The sequence below is a fragment of the Borostomias antarcticus genome (genome assembly GCF_949987555.1).
Source record: "Borostomias antarcticus genome assembly, chromosome: 15".
In the NCBI taxonomy this organism is placed as follows: Eukaryota; Metazoa; Chordata; class Actinopteri; order Stomiiformes; family Stomiidae; genus Borostomias; species Borostomias antarcticus.
Window position 1 is genome coordinate 7,554,832 of NC_140248.1, and position 16,712 is coordinate 7,571,543.

Below are 16,712 nucleotides of genomic sequence, written 5' to 3' on the forward strand. Positions count from 1 at the left end.
TGGCTATAATGCAATATAAATACAACTCTTTAGATTGACTATTAAACCGATTAAGTAAAAAAGCTTCCCTTTAATTATCTTAAAGCATTCCTTGTGTGGTCTGAACATCAGAACATCCGTCTCCTCAGTAGAGATGTCATCCATCGCACACAGCCAGAGTCCCATCCACGTAAGACAGGTGTACATGTGGCCAGAGAGAGGGAGCAGCAGAGGGGTGTGGATGTCTGGGAGCTAACCCCTGGTTTCTCCTGGTACAGTGGGGTGTGAATGTCTTGGATCTAACCCCTGGTTTCTCCTGGTACTGCACAGGACTGCAATCCAGTTGTCTCTCAGCTCATGAACTGCGTGTAGCCCTCCGCCCCGGTTACTATGACGTCCATCCAGATCCGCATGGCCTCCGGAGACGGAGCCACCATGAAGTAGAGCCGGTCGTGAGTCTTCACACAGAACGTCAGGGAGGGGTTGGGGCTCTGGAAGAGCACAGAGACAGAGGAAGACATTCAACTTCACTATTCTGTAAAACAAGGCCAATAATAGTTACATCATATGGTTAGCAATTTACTATTTGACTTGTAAAAAAATAGCAAATTACTGCCATCGGTAGCTTTGTTTTTTTACTACTTCATAATACATGGCATTGCCAAAATAATAATAATAATAATCAAAAGTTATTGTATTTAGAAACAAAGTCACAGTCATTGATATTAAATTGTAAAACACCTTTTATAGCTCATAAATCAATTGCTATGAAATTATCATAACCTATAACATGTACAGTTCTAAAATTACATTGTCAAAAAAAGAAATAGAACAGACATGTATTATAACTTTTAAGCAATTTCATTTCTGAGCTTGATCTTAATTGTAAAACTCAATATTAAACTACAAAATTGTGAGGGAAACATACAGATTGAACAGTGAGTCTTGTAATGTTAAAAGTAGGACAGTTTCTATAGCTACCTTTGAGGCACTGCGCAGATGATCATAGTAGACCTCCTCAATAGCCTGGAAGTAGATGAGCCCTTTCAGCTTGGTCTCATGCTTGTCTGAGGGGAGAGAAAGGCTTCTCAGTTTATCATCTCTCACACTGATGCAATACAAGGACTTTATTCACTCAGTCTGAGTCTGGACAAATTGCATTCTATTGGAATTTCATGGTGGAAATCAAATGGTTTGGTTTTTGAATGAATATTATTGGCCCAGTGCAGAGTAGATTGGTATGAATAAACGCACTTACACAAAGCCTCAATGCATCATTCATTATTGAAACAGCACCTTACCTACACTATGATGAGATTGATGTGAATAAAATAGGTATTTGGCTTTTGCTTTGCCTTCAAATGTACAGTATATGTAATGAATGCTATGCTTCAAGGACACTTTTTTAATTCTCAGGAAAATAATTATTTCTAACTTGTTTTACATCAACGTGCAGCAGCGTTTTTATCTTTTCCAAGTGCATTTTAAGTGTCTTACTGAGGACAAACACCCAACAACGATGAAAGGCAATCCTTTGAAATACAGCCTGTCTTCTCTTTAGCCATGCTTTTTTTGTTAGGCCAAATCTGCTTGGTAATCAGATAAATGTTTTTGAAATGTTGTGAGGTTTGTTTTGTTAGTCACGAACAAGCCAGGAGCTAGCCTCCTCCCTTCCTAACGCACAGCTAGAGAAAGTATTGCAGCTTATTTCATCACCATCATCATCGTCAGGAGTGAGGGGGTGAAAAGGCTAGACAAGTGAGTAGAGGGAGTATGGAGAACAGGGCAGCAGTGGGCGCAGCAAGCCAGCACGTCCGTGTACAGTTTGCACTTTAGCGGAGAATCCTATTAGTATCTCATAAAGCCATGTCAATGTGACCTGACAAGTGATATCAGAAAACTCCCTGCCGCCCTGGGTAGTCTAGAGCGCAAAGAAGAGGGTTTAATGACGCCACTGGAGTATAGGAAATCAAATGAAAAGCCAGTCATGAAAACCTGTGGCGTATTGCTCCTGGTGTCTCTTTTCTCAAAGCTTGGATAACAGAATGTTCGGCTGGCTTACAGTATGAGCAGTGTGTTGTTGTGAGCAAAGGCACAAAGAGACATACGCCCCCCACCTCGAGCCCGCCTGAACCCTGCCCCCCACCTCGAGCCCGCCTGAACCCTGCCCCCCACCTCGAGCCCGCCTGAACCCTGCCCCCCACCTCGAGCCCGTCTGAACCCTGCCCCCCACCTCGAGCCCGCCTGAACCCTGCCCCCCACCTCGAGCCCGCCTGAACCCTGCCCCCCACCTCGAGCCCGCCTGAACCCTGCCCCCCACCTCGAGCCCGTCTGAACCCTGCCCCCCACCTCGAGCCCGCCTGAACCATGCCCCCCACCTAGAGCCCGTCTGAACCCTGCCCCCCACCTCGAGCCCGCCTGAACCCTGCCCCCCACCTCGAGCCCGTCTGGACCCTGCCCCCCACCACGAGCCCGCCTGAACCCTGCCCCCACCTCGACCGGCCTGAACCCTTCCCCCACCTCGAGCCCGCCTGAACCCTGCCCCCCACCTCGAGCCCGCCTGAACCCTGCCGAGGACGTGCCGCTCCTCACCGGCGTAGTAGGAGAAGTTCCTCTTCAGGCGGTCGAAGACAAACCAGCGTTTCTTCCAGGATTTGATTTTGCCGCCCATCTTGACCAGGTGGCCCTTGCACATCTTCTCTGTGAGGATGACATAGGGGCAGGTGTCCACGCTGTGGCCGGACGACTCCACGTGGGCGCGCAAGTCAAACTCCTCCTTCCTGATGGGCAGGTAGCGCGTCATAGGACGGGCCTGTGGGGAGGGAGGTTTCATGAGGAGCTGTCATAACAATAACAACATGAGCCGTTCACTGAAGCGTCTGGAAGAGTGATGGAGCTTAATATGTATGTTATGGCATAATTAGTTGGACCAGGTGCGCGTTGATTTCCTCAAGGATATTTGTTTAGTTCCATTATTCATACATAAAACAGGCAATTAGAATCAATCAGCTGAGATAAAAGCAGGCACAATGTGTATATCGTACTTGATAGTGAACCAAATCCCTTGCTCTCTCCTCGCCCAACCCCTTTCTCTGCTCTGCCCTCGCACCCTCTGCCCCCCCTCCCTCTCTCTCTGTTCTCTCCTCTCACTCACACTCTTTGATCTTCCTCTCGCACCCGCTCTCTCTCTCTCTCTCTCAAGTTTCCCGTCTCTCATCCTCTCAGTGTCTCCTCCTCCCCTTCCATCTCCTCTCTCCTTGCCTCCATCTTCTCCTCCCGCTGCTCCACTGACCTGGGAGAAGTGTTTCTCTCTCATCTTCACCTCCTCCTCCACCAGCCTCTGCCTGTGGGCGGTCTCGTCATGCAGCCTCCTCTCGGCCTCCTCGCGCCTCCTCCGCTCCTCCTCCAGCAGCTGCCGCCGAGCCAGCGCCTCCCTCTCCTGGGGACGGGGAGGGCAGGAAGAAAGGAGAACAGATGGAGAGAGAAGGGAGGAAGGGAGAGTCAGGAAGAATACACAAGTTAACGGCACGAGGGCAAAGACACAATAACAAGCTGGTTACAAGGGGCCAGTCTGGGTGTGGGTCAAGTTTTGAGGCGGGGGACGTAAATTGAAGGTTAAATGATGGTGTACAGGGTAAGTGTAAGTCTAGGCGTTGGGGAGCCGATGTCTACACTTCCATGTGCTCCATTCGAGCGGCTGTGAGGCATACGTTTGAACTTACTCTGCTCTCCACCAGCCTGGCTTTCTCCTGCTGAGCCTCCTTCAACATCTTCTCCATCTCCTCGATCCGCACAGCCTCCATCCCACTGCCACTGCACAGGCAGAGAGAGAAAACAGCTCTAATGAGATCCACCACGGGACTGGGAGAGAAGAGTCAACAGAGAAATGCCTCCAAACCAAATGTCTTGAAAAACAACAACTCCTAATCAGACAAGTGTTCTTCTTTGCTGTGGGCCCCGCAGTCAACTAAGCAGTTTTCAGTAGCAGGAAACTGATTACTCTGCCCCAGGAAAACGGAGAAAAACGTAAACAGGTGAACTTGTCTTCCGCTTGGAATAGTTGGCATGGCAACAGGCAGTGTAATTGTTGTCAAGGGAACAGACATGTAACAAAACATGTTGTCAGGGGAACAAAGAACAGTGACCCTTCTTTAGGGAGACGGGGAGGGCAGACTTGAGTGTTCCCATGGAAACAGGCAAGTTGCCCTTCTGCCAGTCTCTCACCTTTCTGGCGAACAGGCGGAGTTGCCGGTAGAGACGCTGGTGTCCACGCTGTCGGAACTCTCTAGGCTCAGAGTGTCGTACGCTTGGTCGCCAGCGGGCGGCGCCTGGTGGTGTAGGATGGAGTGGTGGACCATGGGCGGGGGACCTGTAAGGGGATAAAGGGCATTAAACTGGTGATGAAATGACTACAGCGCTCCCTACTGTTAATGAAGAGTTATTGCAACCAATATATTCCGACCAAACTCCTATGTCTCTTGACAGTGTTGGCAGTCTGACTAACCTGGAGACAAAGCGCTGGACCGAAGCTGATGACTCACATGCAAAACCATAATTGACTATCGCGGCACGGCCTCACCGGCGTCGGGGTCAGGGGTCAACGTTCTACCGTCAACAATCAAGAAATGAACCCTCTGCGATTCTCTAACTTCGACACAGGCGTCGATCGTGACGCCATGGCTACAGTGGAGTCGCTGTCATTGATGACAATGGATTGGTTCCCTCAGCGTCTGATGGCTGATGGTTGACGCTGACGGCTGCCGTGGAGCCAGAGGGTAACCCTGGCTTCAGCTATAGACCAGCAGGAGGCGCAGTCTCCTCAGTGGTCTCTCAGAGGGACTCCTCGGGGAGTGATGGGTGGAGCCTGAGGGGGAGGAGTTAGGTTACCTTTGCTCTGCAGAGCCAGCTGCCTCCTGGTCTCCATGTCTGCAGGGCTCGACACCGACAGCTCCCTCGGCACCAGCTGAAGGCCCTGGGACAGACAGACGTAGGGAGTGATAGTGAATCTATCACGTATTGTAGAATAGAATAGATTAGACTAGAACAAATTATGCATGCTCACCTTGGTGGGCGTGCTTCGTCCAAGCGTGACCCCATTGGAGCGTGGAGGAGTCCCAGAACCATTGACGTTAGAGAGGGTCGCCATCTGTCCGACCTCACCGTCCGGTTTGGACCGGAACACCTTAGGAAAGGACCCCCGTTAGGCGGCAGCACAAGCTGCCTGACACTCTACTGTACGTCACCATGACAGGAGAGGAACTGAGGAGCAGAACCCAGATAGTAGCCTGGCTTCGCCATCCTGACCACGTGAGCTCACATCCTGTTTCTCTGCGCAGATCAGTCTGGCCACGCTCCCGTGAGTTCCACCCGGCAGATATTTGCCGTGCCAACCACAGCCGTTTATCTAATACGGAGCGGGTTTGATAGAACAACTGTACCCGTTTGATACGACGACTGAGCCACGTTTCGTTGCTCTGATTGGTTATCTATGTCTATCCAATCGCGTCCAGAGGCATTATAGAATACAATAGAATTTCCCTTGGAAATAGAAAACATACTCAGCAGCTCCGGACCCGTCGCATTCTTGGCGAATTGGGTCTGGCGAAGCCAGGCTACAGAGAACGGGGCGTAGAGCGAAAAAACGGGGGGAGTTTACCTGCCCTTGCCTGCGGGAGGAGTGAGACTTAGCAGGGAGCGGGGGGGGGCTAGGCTGTGGGGGCTCCCCAGCAGACATGATATCCTGGTACCAGCGCTCTAAACTGAGGCTGCTGCTGTGAAGCCGGCTCCACTCAGGCTGGCTCTGAGGTCGCGCGGTCAGCGGTGTCCAGCCAAAGGAGCAGAAGGCAACAGTCAGAGAGATGCACAAAGCCAGGCAGGAAACAGAAAATAGTGTAAAAGTATAGAAAACCAAAGTAAATATAAGGTAAATGTATTACCAAAACAGTAATAACCCATTCATAACACAGTTATAAAGCCAAGATTGTTTTACAAACACAATGGTTGGTGTGCCAACAAGAGATAGCCCTGAAAAGACAGGCAGTGGACATGAACAATGGAACTTGGAGGTAAGTCCAGTCCACTCTTCCCTTCTATCAAGTAAAGGTGTTATATGCAGGACATACTAACAGGTAAAAACGGGGTTACCCATGAAAGGGGAGGGGCACACACCTCAACTGACAGAGAGGGGGAGGGGCCAAATGGTGTTGAATGGCAGGAGAAGGAGGGGTCAGAGAGAGCAAGCTGGAATGATTGGATAGAGGAGGCAGGGGAGGGGCCAACTTTCTGCATTCCAAACATCTGGCTTAATTGACTGACGGTGATGTATTCCTTCACACAGACAACCCAACCAACCAGCCAAGACACACACAGACACACACACACAGAGACAGACACACACACACACACAATTGGACAGATTTTGAAAAGAGAAGAGAAACAGATAAGAATTTAGAAGGTTAGTGTATCTGCAAGCAAGCCATGATCTACAGTAAATGAAAGATTTCAGGTATTGATATTTGACAGCTAGAGAGAGGTGGGAGTGCACCAGGCAGATCAACAGAGAGAGGGCTGGAGAGCTTTGGTGTTGTACCTCGCGAGGAGCAGCTGGGGGCGCAGCAGGGGGGGGGCAGGAGGGAGCGGGGGAGGTGGGGTGGGGTTGAAAGGAGCCGCTCCCATACATCTTATAGACATCAGAAAGCTTGAGGTACTCCTACATCATCACCCAAAACACAGCATACACAAGTTGAGATGGGAATCGTACTTAAGCAAACACACACACACACACAAACCCAAGCGAATCCCCACACACATGCTGTAATCCCCAGCAGTTCATTTATGATTTATGTCAAAATTAATATTTTCACGGGTAAATCTCTTCAAACTGCGCCTCGGGACGGGCAAAGACAGCTACATAAAAGCCTGAACAACACAGCACACAGACGCCACTGTGATCAATCGAGAGGCATCCAAACATACAAGCTCAGGAACAGAGACACTGACACTTTGTCACGCCGTTATTTTCCAACGTTCATTCGCCATGCTCTCAATGCGATGCGGAACTGGCTGGTTAGGATGTGAGGAGGGGGGGGGGGAGTCAGCGTACGCGTTTACCTCCTGTGGCCTGATGGCACAGAGCTCAGGGGAGGGGGTGTGAGAGGAGGAGGAGGAAGAGACTGGGGAGGGGTGAGGGGTACGCAGAGGACCATCCTCCTCGACAAGGTCGGGTTCGCTGATGTGAAGTACGTCCTGTTATGAAAGTGTTCAGCCACTATGGTAAACAATCCACTATGCTATGATTCTGAAAGCTACTCATCACAACCAGCACTAAGAAAGCCTAATTATTATGAACTTCAGTCAAGATACTCCATCTCGCTGGCCAGGTTCCACCTGGGCTATAAAGATATCTGACAGCAAGTAGAACATGGTCAGTAACAAGAGCTTTGAGGTGTCCTGAGGTGCTGTACCTCCTCTTGCCAGATTGATAATACTATAACTGAGAATGAGTTTAAAACGTACTGTAGAGCAACAAATAAAACAATGAATCGAGTCCTAGACAACCTTTCAATAGGCTCTGTGCACCAGCTTCACTACTTCCTGAAAGTCACTTGGAATCTTTATTTCCTGTCCAATATGATTGGATTAAGTGATTAATCAGGTGTGCGCTGGGTCTGCCGCACACCTGATTAATCACTTAATCCAATCATATAGGACAGGAAATAAAGATGCCAAGTGACTTTCAGGAAGTAGTGAAGCTGGTGCACAGAGCCTATTAGCAGCAGGCTATTGGGAATTGGGGTCTGAGGGCGTCCCTTCATATAAACACTTTGGTCTGTCCTCACCTCTTTCATGTTGCTGATTGGCTTGGGGAAGCTCCGCCCTCCTGTAAGGGTGTGGTACCTGTGCTCCAGAGCACTCAGCCTATCTCTCTCCTGCAAAACACACAGACCATGGAGCGCTCTCATAGCAACCAGCAGACACGCTGTGGAACGAGCTACGCGCGGATGCAGTTTGAACACGAATCAGGAAGAGCCGGTAGTTATTCCGTGGTTGCGCGGGGGGGGGTGTCCGACCTTGTGGAGCAGCTGCAGAGCCAGGGTCCGGTCCTTGGCCAGCCCCTCGTAGTCCTGAGCAGCCTGCAGGCCCAGGTGATTGGCCTGGACCTCCAGAGCAGCCATCTTCTCCTAGAGGAACAGACATAGCTCACACCTTATTGGCGCTCCTCTCAAAGTGTCCCTCAGCGGGGCGGCGGAGCGCCTCCTACCTTCCTCTTGGCCACGCTGCGGTGGTACTCCGCCCTCTCCATGAGCAGCTGTCCACTCAGGCTCTCCTTCTCCTCCTCCAGGCCGCTCTCTCGCTCCAGCTGGCGGAACTCCAGGTCCTCAAACTGCTTGGTCCCGCTCTCCAGCACGTCCGCCTCCTACACGCACGCACACACACACACATGCACACATGCACAAAGACACACACATGCACACACACACACACAGAAACACGCACACAGCACACATAGGGAGAGGTTACACTCCATCAACTGATGGCGATGGTGCGGAGAACCATGACAAACTTCTTCTGAAAACGTATTCATCAAACCAAGCCATTAAACCGCTATCAAGGTTATCGATTATCGTTACTAAAAATCTGAATGCAAGCAAGTGGCTGGGGCAGGCTTGCTAAAGCACGGGTTAATACGATATTATTGGATTAGTAACAGCGTTGTAGTAACATGACAGGTTGCAGCGTAGAGAAGTAAAGAGCAAACCGATGCATCTGAAGCACATGCAGGGGCGTCCAAACTTGACCGAATGGACTTTATACAAAAGTAAACGTTGTAAAACCTTCCACATCTTTCAGTGCTCTTCTACAAGGCCATGAGTGGAGCCAGAGAGGAGAAGGAGACGAACATGGTGAGTTGTTCTGTTTTGAAGGTATCAAACACAGCGGACGGTCTGTTATGTCTACAGCCACTACCCTTCCAGAGCGTTTTTGCGTGGTGACGGCCCCCCGAGACCCAGTCTGTGGCCCCGGTCTGGACCCCCGGGTTCTGGTGGCGAGTGTGTGGAGCACTGACCCTGCGCAGCTGTTCCTGTAACTGCTCCCTCAGTGACTCAGGGCAGTTATGTAGCTGGCTCTTCAGCTCACTGTACCCCTCCCGAAGCCTGTCCAGAAACTCCCGCTCGGCCGACACATTAGCCCTCCCCTAAAACACACACACACACACGTACACACACCATCCCGGAGGAGAAACACACACAAAAAAACACACACCGTCTCAATCCGCACACCATGCAGCCAAGCTTTAGAGGTGAGGTTAGGGGACAGGGCGTTACAGCGGATGAGTCTGAAGGGTTGGGGGGCGTTAGGGTGTTGGGATGAAGGTGCAGGGATGCGAGGGTTAAGTCAAACGAGCTGTTGAGGACGTGTGGCTTGGCAGCAGCGCTTCACGCTCTGTCTCCTGAGGGAGAAAGTCCAGAGAGTCTAGCCGGGTGTGTGTTCCGCTAGCAGGGTCTTTAATGGCTCTCAACAGGCAGCCGCTCTCACTCCTGACTCCAGCACGGTAACCAGCGAGGGGCCGAGGTTTAGTCGGCGGTGTGTGGGAGACAGCGCGTGACTGCATGCACGTGTGTGTCTGTCCGGCATGCCTGGTGGGGCTTGAATGCAAATGCACACTGTGTGTGTGTGTGAGTGTGTGTGTGTGTGTGAGTGTGTGTGTGTGTGTGTGTGTCAGTGATCTAACAGGTGCACGTCCGCGGGTCCTACCTTGTCTTTCTCTCTCTGGGTGGCCTTGTCCAGCTGGCTGAGTTTGAGCTGCAGCTGAGCAATGATCTCGGTCTCGGCCTCCACCTGCTCCTGCTCCGCCCGCCGCTCGCCCTGTAGCAGGGCCCGCTCCATCTCCGCCTGGGGGCCACAACACAGCGTTAGCCGGTGAGACCCCTACCGCACGCGGGCAGAGGGCCGAGCCGGGCTAAGGAGCAACGCGCTTCAGTGGAGAACGGAATCGCTTTTTGTGGGGTTGGGGAGGGGGGGGTGGGGGGGGTGCTGACCTCCTGTCTGGACTCCTGTAGCTGCTGCTCCAGCTCCGTGACCCTGTGTTTCAGCTCATCCGCCCGGGTCAGAACCCTGCTCCGCTCCTCCTCTAGGTACAGCTGCTCCGGACCCCCGGCTGAGGCCACGCCCACTCCAGACAAGTCCTCGCGCTGCGGGGCCCGGGGGCACACAGGAAGAGGGCAGGGGTGGGATTCCTCTTACAAATACTGTGTGTGTGTGTGTGTGTGTGTGTGTGTGTGTGTGTGTGTGTGTGTGTGTGTGTGTGTGCATTTGTGTGTGTGAGTGAGTGTGTGCGTGCATGTTTGTGTGTGTGTGTGTGTGTGTGCGTGCATGTGTGTGTGTGTGTGTGTGTGTGTATCTTGTTCTTACCTCTTGATGGGTGCTCTCTGTGCTGCTGGACTCCTCTTTCTGGTTCTCCTCATCACTCTGCCTCAGGAACCCCCCACCTTGCTGGGCTTGCCCACCCCCAGGGTCTGAGCAGGGCCCTCTAGCGCCCCCCTCCCCCGGCCCAGGGAACTGCCCTGTCCTCCCCGCCTCAATCAGACACAAAGGAGAGTCGCCCTTGTTGTACTCCGCACACAGGCTCAGGATGGTCTCCAATCTCTGTCGCTCCTAACACATACAGAGAGAGAGAGAGAGACAGGAGGGTGAAATGTCTGGCATACATTGACACAAATTAGATTGTAATGGCGGTCGGAGGAGGTGTCCTTGTTTGACATTGTCCCCTTCAGGCAGCTGTTCCCCAGCCATTCACTGTGGCTGACTGTAATCTGACACCCGGAGTGTCGCAACTGACAAGACTGTCCCTCTCCAGGGACGCCCCTTGCTTCTGACGCAGCCATGGTGGCATATCCGTGCAACCGGGCTAGACTCTACAACAACATTGTGAGAATGTCTCTCACCAAGACATTTGAGTTTTCTTCATACGTTATTCGGACAACCCCATTTTAACACCATCTGTCTGTAACTGGAAGCCTCTTGACTTCTCAAAAACCTATAAGTCACTTTGTTATAACAACGTAAACAACTGACTGAATACGATGTAAACAAACACACCCAGCTATTACAAATATGCACGGCATTCACCATATATAGCAGACACACAGAGCCTTAACACAAGCAGAACCTCACCACACACACACACACACACACACACAGATGGCAAATACACAGCTCACACAAACACCGATAGACTGGAACAGAAGTCGCCGCCATCATTCATTTCATTCCCCATCTTGCAAACCACCGATGAACTCACGTGCCCTCTGACCTCTGATCCCGCCACCTGTTCTGATCACTCGCTCCACGCGGGCGCCGCGCCCTGCCGCTAGCCTCTCTACAGAGCGGGTGGGCGGTGCCGTGGTCAGCACACGCTAGCCACCCATGCCGACCGCCATGCCAGAGAAGCCAGGACAAAAGACAACAGTGGCATACGCTGACTGACATCACAGCCTGCCAAGAGTAAGAAGGCCTCGAGGAGCACGCTCAGACAGATATTACACTCAGAGTAAGAAGGCCTCGAGGAGCACGCTCAGACAGATATTACACTCAGAGTAAGAAGGCCTTGAGGAGCACGCTCAGACAGATATTACACTCAGAGTAAGAAGGCCTTGAGGAGCACGCTCAGACAGATATTACACTCAGAGTAAGAACGCCTTGAGCACGCTCAGACAGATATTACACTCAGAGTAAGAAGACCTTGAGGAGCACGCTCAGACAGATATTACACTCAGAGTAAGAAGGCCTTGAGGAGCACGCTCAGACAGATATTACACTCAGAGTAAGAAGGCCTCGAGGAGCACGCTCAGACAGATATTACACTCAGAGTAAGAAGGCCTCGACGAGCACGCTCAGACAGATATTACACTCAGAGTAAGAAGGCCTTGAGGAGCACGCTCAGACAGATATTACACTCAGAGTAAGAAGACCTTGAGGAGCACGCTCAGACAGATATTACACTCAGAGTAAGAAGACCTTGAGGAGCACGCTCAGACAGATATTACACTCAGAGTAAGAAGGCCTCAAGGAGCACGCTCAGACAGATATTACACTCAGAGTAAGAAGGCCTCAGGAGCACACTCAGACAGATATTACACGCAGAGTAAGAAGGCCTCAAGGAGCACGCTCAGACAGATATTACACTCACAGTATTTTCTATGTACCATAGACGAGACTAAATGTATAAGCTGGCGGATTGATTTGGATTGGAATTGTTCAGACGGTGCTATTTCTTCTGCACAGCCATATGGTAAACAACCCCTCTGGATAGCAAAAACACGTTCCTATTATTACTCACTGGTTGAACCACTAACTTTTTTGCCTCAGTATTTAGTGTGCTGAGTCAGACGCTCCACTCAGAGCAATGCAGAAATCCCGTGAAATCCATCAGACTGCATCACACTTCCACAATGTGTCTTTGAGCGGACACCGTCTACCCGGAGGTAGCTGGTATCTGTGGCAAGCCTCTGAATATGTGTGCGTGTGTGTATGTGTGTGTGTGTGTGTGTGTGTGTGTGCGCCCCGCCCCCAATCCAAGATGGCAGCATGTCTGGTGTCTCTGTTCAGTGTTTGTCTGTTATTAGTAGTTTTTTTTGTTTTTTAGTATCCTTCGACAGTTTCACCAAAGCTATTTTTATTGCTGATACCACCATTGTTTGATCTACCTTGGAAATGTACATCAAACTCTGTGGATTTGGGCATATTTTGTCTGTTTCAGGAAGCTATTCTGCTCTGCATTTTTGGCCTACCCCATAGGCTCTCTCTTAGCCTCTGCCTCTGTGGCCTACTCAGAGCTTCTGGGAGCTGCTGCAGTGTGGCTAGCTTTTAGCCTAGAACTGCACCAATACAGCAGCAAGGCATACCGAGACCAGTACCTGCTGTAGTGGGGCTTGACTTCAGCCAAGATCTACAGCGGATACCTGCCTCTACCCGGCCTCCTCCACCCACCCTGCTCTGGCCTCCTCCATCCACCCTGCTCTGCAGCCTGAGGCCTCCTCCATCCACCCTGCTCTGGCCTCCTCCACCCACCCTGCTCTGGCCTCCTCCACCCACCCTGCTCTGGCCTCCTCCACCCACCCTGCTCTGCAGCCTGAGGCCTCCTCCATCCACCCTGCTCTGGCCTCCTCCACCCACCCTGCTCTGGCCTCCTCCATCCACCCTGCATGAGTGGTGACTCTAAGAAACTCAATAAACACTCATTCATTATTCTCACATGTTAAAATGTATTATTACGCTTATGTTGCTGATGTCAGGAAATGTGCAGCCTAGCCCAGGTCCTGTGACTGATGTGATATCACTACAAACCCCTGCTGATCTTTTAAATAGGCCTGGTATTGGTTTTGTACATATGAATGTGAGAAGTCTCTTGCCAAAAATCGATATGGTTAAAATTTGGGCCAAATCAACTAATGCTGATATTATGGTTTTATCTGGGTAGATCCACTCCTGATAGTTATATTTATATGGATGGGTATAATATCTTTCGTGCCGATCGCCGTGCTAAAGGTGGAGGAGTGGCGATCTACAGTATGTAAAAAATATGTTTCAGGCAACAGTGCAATTATCCAAGTCGGTGCCTAAACAATTTGAATTGCTCATATTGAAAGTTGAATTTACAAAGAGCTGTGTTATGACAGTTGCGGGATGTTACAGACCTCCTTCTGCATCAAAGGATACATTATCCTCATTATCTGATTGTTTGGCATCTATAGACTATAACGAATTGGCTTTAATGGGGGACCTAAATTGGGACTGGTTAACTCCTGTATCTGATTCTTTTAAATGCTTCTGTGACTCAGCACATTTGACCCAAATTATAGACTTGTCAACTAGGCCGAACCCTAAAACCCTAAAACCCTAGAACCCTAAAACCCTAAAACCCTAGAACCCTAGGCCAATCCCTGAGAAGTCGATGCTCCTTGATTTGTTTTTAACAAATGTTCCGCAGAAATACAAATATACTGCTGTTTTTGCAAATGATGTTAGCGATCATTGTATTATTGCTAGTGTGAGAGACACAAGGTTATCAAAATGTAAACCACGTACTATAATTAAGAGACATTTTAAGTCGTTCTGTGAACAAGCTTTTTTGAATGACCTTTATCTTTGTGATTGGACCAAGAGCCCGAGATAGCATTGTAATATTTTAAATCATTATTCTTGGACATTATAAACAAGCATGATCCTCTTAGAAAATATAAGATTAAAGAACGTGATAATCTGTGGTTTTCAGAGCAACTGTCTGATTTAATTCATGAGCAAGATCTTGCTTGGGCAACTGCAAGAAAATTTAAAAAAATAACTCTGTTTGGCAACATTTTAGGCACCTGAGAAACAAATGTGTCTCTCAAATACGTAAAGCTAAATCAGATCTTTATGTTAATGAAATATGTGACAGTACAAACAACCCTTCTAAATTCTGGAAAGTTATTAAATCATTGTCTTCAGGCTCTAGGGAAACTGTGCTGCCAAATGCATTAAAGCTGAATGATGAAATTATTTCAGACAAGAAAAGTATGTTAGATTCCTTGAACCAGCACTTTATATCTTCTGGCTTGTTGTTTGAGCATGAAATACAACAAGAGATGAGTCAAGATGATTACTCTTTGTCCAGGGAAAATGTACCTTTTGATTTTGATCTCGTTCCTATTACTATAGAGGAGGTATATGATGCTCTTATAAGGTTAAATGCCAAGAAATCCTCTGGTCCTGATGGGTTGGATCCGTACTTTGGGGCGTATATTGTGTATCTTGCCTTCTTACTTATGTTTTCTCCTGACTTCTAAAGTCACCACCAGGAGCTGTAATCTTCAGTCAGATAGACAAAATTATGTATGCAATTCCTCGAACACAAACTGTCTTTGGTGAAAGTGCCTTTAAAGTATTTGCACCCTCATCCTGGTGTGAATTACAGAGACATCTTAAATTGCATTACCTGCCAAGTATGGAACATTTTAAAACTAGGATTAAGGACTATTTGAGTACTGAATGCACATGTCCTGATATTGAACGCTGCTGGTGATTATAATGTCTTTGTGTCTTTTGCCATTGCCAACTTTTTAAATTTGTTTTATGTTTGTTTTCATTTGTGTATTTAAATGTGGAACTATTGTGCTGCTGTCTTGGCCAGGACTCCCTTGTAAAAGAGATACTGAATCTCAATTACTCCTGGTAAAATAAAGGTTAATTTTTTTTTTTTTTTAAGTGTGTGTGTGTATGCGTGTGTGTATGCGTGCGTGCATGCGTGCGTGTGTGTGTGTGTGTGTGTGTGTGTGTGTGTGCGCATGCGTGTGTGTGTGCGCGCGTGTGAATGTGTGTGTGTGTGTCTGTGTGTGTATGTGTGTGGGTGGGTGGGTGTAAACACACCGGTTGAGATAGAAGACCAGGTCCACCGCCCACTCGTACTATTGGCCAGACTGATTGAGACCAGTGGGGGACTGTTCACAAGAACCTTATCTACAGCACAAGCAACAGCCCACACCTTCCCACATTCCTCACTGCATAGTGTCCCCACTCAACTACTACTACTACTACTACTACTACTACTACTTCTACTACTACTACTACTACTACTACTACTACTTCTACTTCTACTACTACTACTACTACTACTACTACTACTACTACTACTACTACTACTACTACCACTACTACTACTACTACTACTACTACTACTTCTACTACTACTACTACCACTACTACTACTACTGCTACTACTATTACTACTACTACTACTACTACTACTACTACTACTTCTACTACTACTACTACTACTACTACTACTACTACTTCTACTTCTACTACTACTACTACTACTACTACTACTACTACTACTACTACTACTACTACTACTACTACTACTGCATCACTGTCTCATTCATCTGTGCTTTGGCACAGACAAGGTCTCCGCTAATCCTACTGAACACATGACGATATTTAAAAAATGTCACGTTGGCAGTGAATTACAATACTGGCAGTGGACTACAATACTGCCACTGAAGGAGAGTTTAACACATTTCAAACTCATGAATAAATGGCACTGAATACTAGTCTGTATGCCGCTTACAGGGTCAAAGAGACCGTGTTACTTGATCGCCTCCTAGTGGTAATTCCATTAAACCACATGCAGAGGGAGTGGAATCAAACGTGTGGGCTGAGGTAAATAAAGTACAAGGGTCTATTATGACTCCCATCAACAGGAAACAGGATGTGTGCCCTTTGACCCCAGAGGCATAAACCGCTGTGTGTCGCTTTTTAGAGAGCGTGTTTAAGTGTGCAAGAGGGGAGCATGGCAGTGCCAAGAACGGGAAACAAACAGGGTGATCAGCTGAGCCTGTGTCGGTACTGAGGGGAATCAATCAATCAATCACCCCACGACCAGCTCGCCAGAGGAAATGCCTCTTACCACACAGACATGATCTTCCTCACTTCCATCAGGGGGAGGAGTCTAATCTTAGGGGAGGGGTCAGAGTACATCCCTCTGCCTAGTGTGACTGCGCATGCATGACGCCAAATTTCAAGTGGACCTGAAAACAGAAGGATGGAACCACATGACGACGGCGCGCCCAGTCCGGCGAGGGGACGGACCTGGCGAGGGGACGGCCCTGGCGTCGACGCGGCGGCGCTCGTCTAATCCCACGGGTTTACTGAAACCGGAGCGGCTGCTGTCCGCGTGCGCCGTGAGTCTGCAG

General features: G+C 49.3%; 1 protein-coding gene across 1 annotated transcript in view; it reads right to left on the reverse strand.

Moving 5' to 3' along the window:
• Positions 1-329: 329 nt before the first annotated feature.
• phldb1a (pleckstrin homology-like domain, family B, member 1a) overlaps positions 330-16,712 on the reverse strand; it is a gene marked incomplete at its 3' end in the record, with an annotated part of 29,530 nt that continues 13,147 nt past the window's right edge. Inside the window, exons 8-26 of the mRNA XM_084449874.1 lie at positions 10,393-10,635; positions 10,020-10,172; positions 9,736-9,873; positions 9,047-9,175; positions 8,240-8,395; positions 8,049-8,159; positions 7,818-7,907; positions 7,090-7,224; positions 6,569-6,688; positions 6,148-6,306; positions 5,636-5,779; positions 5,042-5,161; positions 4,867-4,951; positions 4,204-4,348; positions 3,702-3,792; positions 3,272-3,418; positions 2,572-2,791; positions 961-1,046; positions 330-470 (exon numbers count right to left, since the gene is read on the reverse strand). Of these exons, the coding sequence (XP_084306000.1) occupies positions 330-470; positions 961-1,046; positions 2,572-2,791; positions 3,272-3,418; positions 3,702-3,792; positions 4,204-4,348; positions 4,867-4,951; positions 5,042-5,161; positions 5,636-5,779; positions 6,148-6,306; positions 6,569-6,688; positions 7,090-7,224; positions 7,818-7,907; positions 8,049-8,159; positions 8,240-8,395; positions 9,047-9,175; positions 9,736-9,873; positions 10,020-10,172; positions 10,393-10,635 (2,613 nt within the window). The remainder of the gene's footprint in view (positions 471-960; positions 1,047-2,571; positions 2,792-3,271; positions 3,419-3,701; positions 3,793-4,203; positions 4,349-4,866; positions 4,952-5,041; positions 5,162-5,635; positions 5,780-6,147; positions 6,307-6,568; positions 6,689-7,089; positions 7,225-7,817; positions 7,908-8,048; positions 8,160-8,239; positions 8,396-9,046; positions 9,176-9,735; positions 9,874-10,019; positions 10,173-10,392; positions 10,636-16,712) is intronic.